The sequence below is a fragment of the Cydia pomonella genome, chromosome 16, assembly GCF_033807575.1.
Source record: "Cydia pomonella isolate Wapato2018A chromosome 16, ilCydPomo1, whole genome shotgun sequence".
In the NCBI taxonomy this organism is placed as follows: Eukaryota; Metazoa; Arthropoda; class Insecta; order Lepidoptera; family Tortricidae; genus Cydia; species Cydia pomonella.
The window spans coordinates 12,584,050-12,596,829 of record NC_084718.1 but is presented as its reverse complement, the minus strand read 5'-3'; the positions used below and the strand labels follow the sequence as shown (position 1 = coordinate 12,596,829).

The 12,780-nt window shown below is 36.2% G+C and overlaps 2 protein-coding genes across 2 annotated transcripts in view; both read right to left on the bottom strand.

Moving 5' to 3' along the window:
- Positions 1-12,780, bottom strand: part of LOC133526359 (NFU1 iron-sulfur cluster scaffold homolog, mitochondrial-like) — a 51,761-nt gene that overhangs the window by 13,218 nt on the left and 25,763 nt on the right. The gene's annotated exons all lie outside the window — the stretch shown is intronic.
- The window catches only part of LOC133526355 (protein spaetzle 3), a 42,158-nt gene that overhangs the window by 6,330 nt on the left and 23,048 nt on the right, over positions 1-12,780 (bottom strand). Inside the window, exon 3 of the mRNA XM_061862945.1 lies at positions 11,087-11,208. Within this exon, the coding sequence (XP_061718929.1) occupies positions 11,087-11,208 (122 nt within the window). The remainder of the gene's footprint in view (positions 1-11,086; positions 11,209-12,780) is intronic.

Here is a 12,780-nt window from a genome sequence, read left to right as displayed (position 1 = left end):
TGTAATTATAGAATAATTAATATTAATTTTGGTGCCTATAAGGTAAGACTGTTATCGAATTACCGTAAGCAAATTACTATTTATTTGGGTAAAATCATTAACGACTTTATAATGGGTTTGATTTTCCAGTTTAATTACAAAATCGCAATAGCAATGTAGTAAGAATGTTAACCTTGAATAAGTATTAAAATTTTACTGGGCTAAAAATAAAACTTTAATCTTTAATTCACTTTAACGTTAACATTAATATGTATACATATTAATGTTAACTAGATATATTTTCGCAAAACCCACGAGTTTTGAAAAGGTAAATACTAAAAATAACTGATACTTAAGTATTTATTAAAATTCATGGTACCTAATATAAAATGTTTGTTATACAATACAATCACGCGAAAACAACTGAACGGGTTTGAATGAAATATGAATGGAATTTGTCCACATGTCTTACTTTTTTATCATCGCAAAAGACACCAGTTCCAATCAGAAAATGCTCATGTCACAGTGATACGATACCGACCTGTCAGTGTCAAAAGTGCCGTTTTTGGTTGGTTGAAGGAATGTCACTTTTGTCGTATCACTGTGACATGTAATAAGCATTGTTCGAATTGGGCCGACAGTCTAACGAAGACGCAAGTCGTGAACGGAAACTAGTTGGTTCTAGTTTGTAATTAAACCCACTCTTTTGTATAAATTCAATCAATCACTTAAAGTACACTTATCCATTAGCAGTGTGAGAAATCCCTATTTAATCCCTATTTACCTACAGCCGGATCTCGCCGGCAGATATGAACACTTACAACTAGGCTCGTTCATGCCTTATTTATATAACATACAAAAATATACCTGTGTATCATTTGAATATGTACACATGCAACATAGAACCTCCTCCTTTTTTCAAAGTCGCTTAAAATGTTTAAAAACAGTACGAAGGTAATATCACACTATTAGCCGGTATAACAAAAGGCGACGCAGTGAAAACCAAATGACAAACAAAACATAAATAAGAATGAACTCACGATACGGCTCGGGCGGAACAAATCCATATCCGCTGTCGAATTAGTTAATTACAGTCTTCATTAACACGTCCTGCTTGCGAAGAGTCCACTAATTATCTGAACAAATTCGGCGGTAGCCTGGCTATCGGATCAGCCAACCTAGATGTTTTCATACCACGTCGCACAATGTAACATCAACCTAAGATATATCCTGCGATACGCTCGCTCGTGTAACGCAATAATAATTACCCCGACATGAACTTGTATGTCAGAATGATGTAATAGAAAACATTAGACTAATTGATTGTATGAGAAATCGTCTAATTTTAAAGTTATAGAAGTGAGTCAACATAATGAACTAGTCTGAAATAAAATGTCAGCCGGATAACCACTCATAACTATTAATTCTGTTCTGAGCTGTGATTTAGCTGTGATAGCATTGAGATTAATAAACCGTGTATGTAAATATGATTTGCGGATTTCCTTTACGAAACAAAATACAAAAAAAAGTATAGTGTCATACGAGGCGCTAAAGTTTTGTAATTCAAAATTAGTCCTGTCTTTTAGACGCAAACTGTGTCAATAACCTTGCACGGTACGAAATAAATTAACATATATTTTGTAAGCAAAAAATGCGAATGTCCATCTTCTGGCGCCTGAACTTATTTACAAATGATTTATTACTAAGTAACTATATGTATGTCTTTAGTTGCCGGTTCTGTTTTTGCAGTCACAATTGTAAAGTTTATCCGGGAACCGCTTGAGGTAATTATTATTTGAAGGTTTATGATTATGACGCTGAATCGTCTTTACTATCTGCCAACGACCGGTGTAAGGTCATAATAAAAACGGCGAACGTTCATAACTGGATTTAACTGGGCATATTTTTTAATTAATCGCATAGTCATCACGTCACTAACGTCTGTAGATGATCGTTTTATGAAAATGTAAAGTTCTAAATAAAATTTGAATTCCTATCTTAAGAACTTTTTTATGTTTCGTAGCGCCGTGTGTAGTGATTTTTCGTACATGAATGAGTGTGTTTAGGCGTTTGATTTGTTATGTCTACGTCCAAAATTTCTGATACATTTTACTTAAATCTTAGGTATGTGTGTTAGTTGAGCGTGTAGGAAGGTGAAAGTGTAGGTATACCGGTTTACCTATAATATCTCTGAGGCCCCACCGGGCAAAATAATTTTAAGTAACATTGGAATGATTTAATTGACTATTGAATGTTACTACTGTATTGTACTGTATTGCGCAACAGGTTTCACTCTTTTTTGTTTTATCAATAACACTTACAGTTGTTATGGTAGCATACATGAAACAGTATAGTAGAAGTCCCAAAAATTAAACACAGGGGTTTTAACCACCGCCGTAGTATATATGTACATATACGCCGCGTTATTTTTGAGAAACATTTGACAAAAGACTTAGGATGTAACAAAACACCGTGTTAAATAAAACATTTAGTATTGTTATGGAAACAAAAGCAGTATGCTCTATATCCGTCTTCTGACCGGCGGCCTGAAAAGACAACTAGTTTGAAATAGAATTTTTTTTATGTCAAACAATCCACGCTACCAATCAATAGGTCTACTAATTTTTTTTTATAAGTACTTGAGTAACAACAACGTAATATTGTTGGCGTGTTAGGTTAAACGCGCAGTTCAATGAAGACAAAACTAAACTCAGATGGAGCTGCAATCGTTAAAAAAAATCTTCTTTATGGAGTAAAGAACTTGTTGCTTGATTAGAATTTTAATTTATGGTGTAAATTTATACCATGTTTTGCAAATTTAGATGCATTGCTAAGTAAGTAGTATCAAGTTCGTATAATAATATAACAAATTCAGTTAGGAAATTTAAAATGTTCAAATAGGCCTCCAGGAATAAGTAATTGTGTATTGAACCCCTAAACCCAAACTTTACATTGTGCCTCATTCCAAGTATTTATTAGGTGCCTTAAATTTAAATTGTTGCCTATTGTTATTGTTTTAGTACTAGAGTCAACAGTCAACGTGACCATTATACGGTTGATGGCAGAGTTTTATGCTAAACCATTTAGGCATTAAATCTAAATGCAAACCATGGCATTTGCAAAAGACCCACGAGCCTTATTCTTAAATGTGCGTTGGACGTATTAGAATAATATTGAAACTTATCGTTTGCATGCAGTCGCTTGTTCTCAAGTGTAATTTATGCGAGTACAACGCACAGATAGCGTCACACCAATACAAGTCTGCAACGGTCTTGATAGCACACGCAGTGCAGGTGTTATTTCAAACGTCAGACTTCTATGAAAATACGTATAAATAACACTTGCACTGCGTGTGTAATCAAAATCGTTGCAGATTTGTATTGGTGTGACTCTATCAGCATTGTAAATATATAAACCAAAATGTGTTTACTGTTAGTTAGTAGTGTCGGCAAAGCAAAGGTTCGCCACAGTACCCGTATCTTTGCCGCCTTCGGCTTGTGTCTACATCCGAATCCCGCTACCTTGGCAAGTTTGCCGGTCCATATTGTTGAAGGCTTTTCGATAAAGGGTCGTTCTTCCAGAACTTCGCTTCAATCTATAATTCTACCAGCAATATTTCCTATCACAAGGAGTTGATTTGATGATTCCCCGCATGCTATTGAATCTACGCCGCAGAAACACTGTTTCTACTTTCTACGTGTTGGTTTTATATTTATACAAGCTACCATTAGTTAGGTAGAAATAAGTCTAAAAAACCTGAGGTTTAGAATTTTTTCTTATGTTTTGCATTGTCTGGGGCATTTATTGCAAAAAGAAAAATTGAGCCTATGTATTTTATTTCCAAAATGTTTATCACAATGTATATTGCATGCCATCATTTAAAAAATCAGCACCTTGCGTATTAGTATTACATTAGTGCAGATTTTTTGTTTTTGAATCCCGCCAGAGCTCGCGGTATTTGCGCGTCTTTGACGTTATTCAGACCACGTAATCTTGAACGTGACATTTAGAATGAGTCACTAGAACAATGATTTTGGTAGCTTGAAATATAGAACTATTTGAAATGCCTATAGACATTGTCTATGTCGTCATTGTCGTGAGACTCGTGGGTTCTACACGAGCAAGCAATAAATTCAGTGTTTTTTTTTGTTTTCCTGGGTCAAACACGTTTAGGAAAACGGGCGTTCGTTGACGATTTGGGTATATTTTACTAAGGCATACCTACATTACTCTTACAGTCTTTAAGCAACAGAGATTTGAACAGGCCATTAGGGCCCAGCGAGAAAATTAGTATTTAAAGCCCATTTATTATATGATGGTAGTCCACAAGAGCGATGCATTTTAACCTTAAGCCATATTAAAAAGTTTTGACCCCTCTATTGCATGATATTTAATGCTTACTTATTTACTGAAATATAGTATTTAAATAAACAAAGTTTTTAAACTTTGACAAGGCGTCCTGATAAAGACTCGACTTTAAAAGGTTAGTAACAGCAACAGCATTCCACACGCTCTTCCCACACGCATCAGTTTTTCTTCAGATATCCATAAAATCTAAATTAGTATGGTGATTGAAATCTGAATCATTATGATGATGGTCTATAGTTACACCCAACGCGAGGGAGTTCAGTGAGGCAACAAGCAACTGGAGTAAGTGTGAGTAATATATGCACTCTCGCAAAGAGATGGGGCAATACCAGCACATTTAGCTACTTAGAAAAGATAGGGCACATACAGTAATGCTGTCTATTATTCTGGATAAGGTAAAAAAAACAGTGATGCGACACGTGGTGACACCATGCAGCTCGTTGAAATTGGACTTCATACCAAAAATGTTATTTATAAATAGTTATTCTTCTTTATATTCACGGCTAGTTCAGTTGACATGCAATGTTGTCATATTCGTTTGCAAGTTAAATATATCTTTCTACTTGAAATGCAAAGGAAAACTGCATACTACGTGTGAAAGATAATAGATTGTGCAGCAAGTTGAATGCTCTCCCAGCAGCCAGGCAGGCACTAATGTAAATCGTTCACGTACTTTATCTGTGGTTTGCCCACGCGTAGTGAGTCAGTTGAGCGGACGTTTCCTGCGGTCCTACGCCGCCGCAATTTCAATCACGTGTCCTAGAATTTGAGCTTTGGCGATTTAGGAAATTTGACGAGTTGGATGGGAAAGGGAGTCCACGATCGAGTGATTCGTCGCAACTTGAATATTTGATTTTACAAAAAGGGTTTGTCTTTTAAGCATTTGTTACAGGTATTTTTACTGATAAACTCCTCAACTCAGTATTCGAAGAATGATTCCGGGAAAGTGACGACCAAGATCATAACGAGACTGAGGACAGGGTTGAAAAATCTTCAAACGAGGTTCAACTAGTGTACACGATTATAGGTATTCCGCTTGGATGTGTTTAAAATGCTCATAGCAATGATATGACCGATCTGCGGCAATAGATAATGAAATAGAAGAATAATTGAGAATGACAGTTGAAATTGGTCGGACACAGTACAGTATGACTTTACAACTCAATCAGCAAGATCAATTGCGTCTTCATCAGTCATTTATTATGTAAATGCACGTGGAATAGATGCAAGCGTCCGTACGCTTACTTCCCCTCACTTAAACCATTCGAAGTTAGGCTTAGGCGGCTAAGCATTTAAGTTATTTTAATAAGTCTTACGTTATAGTATTTTATGCAACAGTTGTATAAGAAGGGTCAAAAAAGGCGAGTGGCGTGAGTTACAATGTGAGCCGGAGCCGAAGGCGTAGGCGAACATTGTAAAGGAATACGCCACGAGAATTTTTTGACCTACTTATACTACGTTGCATACAATATTTTTCCTACGAGTCAACAAAAATAAATCTTAATTTAGGTAAACAAATTACAGCAAAAGTATATAGCCAAGACGCGCGAGCATACCTTGTTACGCGCCCGGCCCGCCGCGGCCGGCCGGTCGGCGACACCTCCTCGTAACTCATGAGGCCCTGGTACTTGCTACTTGCTAAATTAATTTTTTGGACAGTTTTTTCTCAATTTTGGCCACCGTAGCCTACGGAGACTAACAAGCAACGCTAAGCGGTCTTCGTAGTCTATGGGTGTTGCTATATTACGGGTGTCACATGCGTGTTTCTGACTTATGAAGTAATTATTTTTACTATGCAACCAAATGAATATTTTGTACGTTGGCAGCAATGCACTTAGTTTAAAACTGTATTCGTTTTGGTTTTGTTAGGTTGGTAGCCATTAATCGCAGTAACATTATAGCTTATAAAAGCACAAGAGCTTTTATGAGGAATAGACAATATAGACTTTTCTTGAAATCTTTTATGTATGTTCTTATATTCGTGTTAATGAATGCATAAATGACAGATAACAGTAGAGGAGTAGGAAAACAAGTCTATGCTTTTAGTGCGCCCAATATGGAGATGGATATATTTTGGAGACGAAGCGCATTGCTGCGAAGCATTCTAGAGTTGCTTGATTAATCAACCAATCAATCAATCAATAACATTTATTTGCAAGAATACTTAATTATAGTTACAGGATGTTCTCGTAGAATATTGTACAGTATTCTATCGTAATCTGAATTTACGTTTAATTGTTGCATTAGTTACACCATTAAAATTGCCGGTGTTAGTTTATTGCCAAGTAATTCGCTCATTAATTACACGTTAGTACCGTAATCTCATTTTATGTGTTAATGAGGAGATACAACTTATACAAGCAATAACGACACATACAAATCAATCAATTGTCAATCATTGTGAATTATGATTCATTTTCTGGAATTGGAGTAATATCTATTGCTAGGTAAGCATGAGCTAAGTATGTATTTTCAACTTAAACTAAGCAATTAGAATTTAAATCATTTACTTTCAGGCAACACAGATCCTATAGCTTTACGCATAGATAATGTTAGTAATTAAATGATACTTTTCAGCACTGTTACAAAACTTATTGGTAGGTGTCTTCATCATAATTAGTGAACGCACACCATTTGTATTTCCCAAGAAAACTCGAGTATAGTTGAATTTGGATCTACATATGAGATCAAATCCATCTTTTTGCTCATACGGTATAGATTAGAAAATTTTGATTGATGTTACGCTTGGGGCGAATATGTTGCCCTCAGTAAAACAAACTGTAATAAGTCTAATAAAACACAGTCATCATTATCTTACGAGCGCTGTCCCAGCTTTTTGCCACGGCTCATGGGAGCTTGGCGTCCCCTTTAGCAACGAATCCCAAGAAGTGTCGTCGAGACTAGTTTTTACGAAAGCGCCTGCCATCTGACCTTCCAACCCAGAGGGGAAGCTAGGTCTTATTTGGCTTAGTCCGGTTTCCTCACAATGTTTTCCTTCACCGTAATATCAAAAGAAAATAATAAATATCAAGAGAAAATGAAATGTGACCGCGGCCGGCTAAACGCCCCACTTTGTCGCTTGCCATAAGGACGCCTTGACAGGTTATTCGTATAAAGATCAGCAAATCTCGTCCTTCTGTCAAGCGGCAAAGTGATAAGTTTTGCGGGCCGCGGTCACAAATACAGTAGGTATTTATCCTTTAACGCTAGGTGTTAGGTCCCTCGCTAAACGCATTGCGAAATAAGTGGATGACATTTTGCTACGGTTTACGGTTGGATTGGTCTAGTCATATTCGGTTTTACATAAATTACACAGTTTATTGCACGATTTAGCTTAGTTGGGTTATTGTTACCTTTATTATGAAACTATTAAGCTTTAGGGTCCGGTTCCAATTCAATAAGGAGTAAAGATCTGAGGGGTTGAGTAGGTATACTTAACATAAGATGAGGTTAATTATCCTTATAATTGAATAACTATTAGTAAACTTAATGCATCGGCTTCAATTCATTCCTATTATGTTATAGTTGTAATAGTTGTAAAAAAGGTGTTATAAGGAAAAAGTGTGAAATTAACGAAGATGTAGTGATAAAAATTGAGAAAGGTATTTTAAGATGATTTCGACCCCTAGAAATAATGAGTGAAAGAAGGCTAACAAAAAGATGTTCAAATTGAGCCGTGTTTAAGGAAAAAGTAGGAATAATTAAACTATGATGTTTGGGACTGTTTCTTAATTATTCGTTTATTTTTCGTTAATACCATAAGAAATGTAGACCTTAGTTTAATTGGTATAATTTTACTTATATTTAGCTAAATATTGTATAAGTTTGAATATTAATGACCAAAAGCAATTGCACGTGGGGTTATTGGGCTTTACGATTTAAGCAGGCTGTCATTTAACCAAGGACTAGAAGATGTGGGCAGTTCTATAGATCGTGCCATTCACGAAGACGCGTATCTTGACGCGTATTGTCAAGTTATTAAAGGTTAGATTCGACAAATCTGCGCGTCATCGTGTATTACACTAACTATTCATATTAAATAAACTCACAAATTCTACTAAACTCAAAGCAATTTAAAAATACAGGACGGAACCTGTCATAAGTTACATACCTAAAAAAACAAATGAAAAGAAACATTTTTTTCACGTAGTCAACTTCGTGAATAAGACAATAACTACAACAAGTCGTAAAGACGTCAACGTGTTTCACGATTTTCATAAAGATGTTCCACGTAGCGAAGCGTCTGCGTTTCAGTTTGGAAAAAACTGTTTTCGTATATACATTTATTTGTCTGATATAAGGCAGCCCGCTTCTACAGGTTCTATTTCTACATATTTTGGTTCACAACATTTCACGAGATTGGTTGAGAAATGCAATCTGTAGAGTAGGGAACAGCCGGACATGCCAAAGCATTTTTGTCTAAGCTGAAATGGAGACGCTTCGCTTGAGCTTCGCGCTCGTTCGATCAATGTTCGATCAACACGTGCGCGGCAATTCCGCAAGTATTCGTCGGGGTTGATAATTGATATTATAACTAGGGCAGTATATTAATTAATTGTATTTTTATAATAGTTTAATGTCATTGTTTGCTTTTTTTTCTTTTATGTGCATGCGTTTGGGTTTTATTTAAGATTAGATTTTAAGTTTTGACACAGTGATTTTTGTGTATGTAATGTTGTACTGTTATATGTATAAATTGTAACGTGTAATATGTAATAATAATTAAAAGTATTATTACTACACTACATTAACATATTATGACTCTACACCCAAACCAATATAAGTTGGGAGCGATTTTGATAGCCCAAATGGTGCACGGGTTATTTTAAACTCAAACTTCTATGATTAAATGACGATTACTTGACACTTGCACTATCTGGGCTTTCGAAATCGCTGTCAACTTATCTTGGTCTGTCTCTAAACCCATGTCTTTCTAATCCGTCGGGAAACACGAATTGTGCGAAAATTTACGAGTAGGCACAAACCGAAATTTCGTCAACTCACTACCTCGGGACTAGACTGTTTACCGACACGCGCACGATGTGAGCGGTTTCTTCACGCAATTATCACCTCGTTGTTGACTAAGCTGTGGCAGGTACAGCTAATGGAAAAAGGTACTTACTGTATTAATAACCATATTAATGTTACTGCGTTATAATTTTCGTTGTCTGTATGACGCTTGAACGAAGGAAATTCGACAAATTATGTTATTTCCATTACGGTAATCTAAGTAGATGAGCAAGTTAACTAAGACTGTAAACCTACATAAATACATATAAGAAGATTTTAACAAAAACATACACATATATTTATTACAATAGGTCAAGTGATTGATGATAGGTCTTACCACGACTGCCTTAGCAGCGTCAAATTGACATATTCACTAATATACTTCCTATACATCTCGCTCGCACTAATATGCGAGTACGAGCGAGATGCATAGCAAGTAATTTACGGAGGCGTTAGCGAATATGTCAGTGTCAAACTGGTGGTAGCCCTATAGGTTTATAATTTGTTACTGATTTTGTCCCGTTATGGGCAGATATAGTTGGGCCACGTTGCCTGTTCATGGTTCTTTGGGTATAATTTCAACATAGGTAAGAAATTCAGCTTAGGGGTCGGTCAGCTTCTTCGGTTTGCGATTTTGAGTTATTTACAGTATTAGAAATGGTAGTTGCTTTTGTTATGTTAGTTATCTACGTCAAATTACCATTTAAAATAGGTAGGTATACTATAAGTAAAGCGAATTTTTCGAATACTGCCTTGCAATACATAGTGCAATAGGCACATATTTATTAAGAAGATTGAGTAATGTTTTCACTTGTGCAACACGATATACAATTATTTGCTTTGCATTTGTTTACCACTGGTTTGGTTTGTTTGACCCGCATTTGACATAACACTGTTAATTTTAGACTTTAATAAATAAATGTAAAAACCAACCGTAACAGGAAAAATCTAAAATTGATTTTCTTTTATGATATATGAGGCAAGCGAGCAGATGAATCGCCTGATGGTAAAACACCCGGACACCAGACATGAGAGTACGCAAGGGATGCATCATCATCCCATACGTAAGTGCTCCCATCATGATGGCATGGGATCCCTCCATGGGAGTAGTAAAAATTCTAAAATATAATGGTTTTTCAAGAATTTGACAAGGACAGGTCCGAAACTTGGTTTTAACAAGAGCATTTTGATACTATTAACATATGTAGGTACAGTCAGATGCAGAGAGAGGTGACTATATAGACTGATTCTATGCGGGGGGGCACCTCTCGCTGAACTGACTGTACATAACCGCCAATTCTCATTAGTACGTCCGTTGTTTTCACTGGATAACTGTCCGTGTTTGGTGACGATGTCTTGTTTTCTTGGGTACACCCTTTCGGTAGATACATACAAAATATCTGTACTATCTCTGTCTATACAAGCGGGCTTATTTGTAACGCTTTTAATGGGTTAATTGTTTTACCCTGAAATAAGTTAACTGTTTCACCTTACGTACCTTAATATGTAAACGAAACTTCTGACGTTGTAAGTTTGTATTCTTTGCTTAAAACGTATTTAATCCTTTAAAACCGAAATATTTTTGATAACTTGAACAATGTTTTGACTTGAAACTTGAGTTTCAAAATATTTGACTTCGCATAATGAATTCATGAACAAGTATTTTGTTAATGTTAATGTGCACTCTAAATACATTATCGAAGTCCAAAATGTTTGACTGGTAACTTACTGGTATTTGGTAGAACGATCCATTATTAACAGTCTGGTAGGAGGTGAGAGGAACCACAGGAACTGATCCGTTTCTGAGCAGAATCGGCCCTTGAACCGGCGTCACAGCAGGCTGGCCCGAATCTGAAAACAAAACATAACGTTCAATTATTACTAAAAAGTGTGCATAATAGATAAATACAGATGTATTTCAGTAACTGTACAAATACTAAATTAAATAAATAACTAGCTTAAATCTAAAATAGAATAGAATAGAATAAAATGTATTCAGGACGCTTGAACAACAAAAAATTAACAATAACATGTCATAAAACGGGTTAAAACGTCACTGAAAAGGTTTCCACTCAGCTTGGTGTCAAGGTACCTTTTGCATACCTTGACGCTGGTCTTCCGTGGAAGCCCTTATAATAGGCCCTGGAGGCATTGTATCAAGGATGCTGGCGGCATTTCCTCGTTGTATCGCGATGCTGATACGTTGTGCGAGAAAGCCGCCAGCTCTTCGGTCACCAGATACGTCGTCAGTCAGACGCTTCGCGATTTCTGTAAAAACCTTGTGCGCGCTGGGACCCTATGGACCTCTAGAGTTTCAATGCCAAGTAGTACAAATAATATGTAATGGTCTCAAAAAAATGATTGCCAAAAACCGTGCAAATTTGGGGAGAAAATGTCGAAAGCAGAGCTTGGATACAAAAGTGCCCGAAGAATTATGATGCAGCATGAATAAACGTAAAAGTAGCGGTCATGCTAATGCCGCTTTGTCCAAGATTCTTCGCCTAATTTGCTGAAATATGCATGTTGCATAGCTTTTCTTCATACGGCAAACGCGAAAGTGTATGACACTATCATATTTGCGCAAGATATCACAGCGATGTGTGCTGTGGGCAATAAAGTTCGCTTCCTTGGTTCGTTAAAATTTGATTGCATTGGATGTTGGTCAGATCTATGGGATGTCTGTAAGAAATGGTTAAACACGTCATATCGCTATGTAATATTTTCGCTTTCTTTCAAAGTATTTGTGCACAAAATGTATGGTTTAGGTCTAACCCACTAAACTGACGGTAGTACTTAAGCACCAATCAGTAGAAATTACTCACACACAGATAAGCAACTGCAGTTCATTGACTCGACTTAAAAACACTACACTAAAAACTTTTTCGCGAATATATTCACAGAGCACGCAACGTGCATCGTATGCGGGCGCTTTTGCAAACTGAAGATACCTCGGACTTCTTTGCCCCTCTTAAAAACCGAGGGTCAATCGAAATACACTTCACACGCTTGTTTAAATATTTGTTGTGGAGCTTACATAAAAAAACTCAAACAATCAAATGTTTTTATAAGTTCAAACAATCATAATGTCTAGGATATCACTAATGTGAGCACTGTATTAGGTATTTAAAATCTCTTGATTGCGTATTTAATGAATTCATTCAGTATGTCCTGTGGATTTTCACAAAAAATATTTTTTTTATATGAATTGTTTTCTCCTAATTTGCGAAACTATACTTAACTACATTCAAGAGCAATAATATTAGAAATTGCTATGCATAGTGACCCGTTTCTATAGGTAGAATTTTTAAATGCTACCTATACATAGAAATGGGGAAGGTAAGGAACGGGGTTTAGATCTACCGCTATAGCTAGCTCGAATCCGTCTAAGCGAAGAAGTTCTTCTAAAGAGTTATCATTATCACC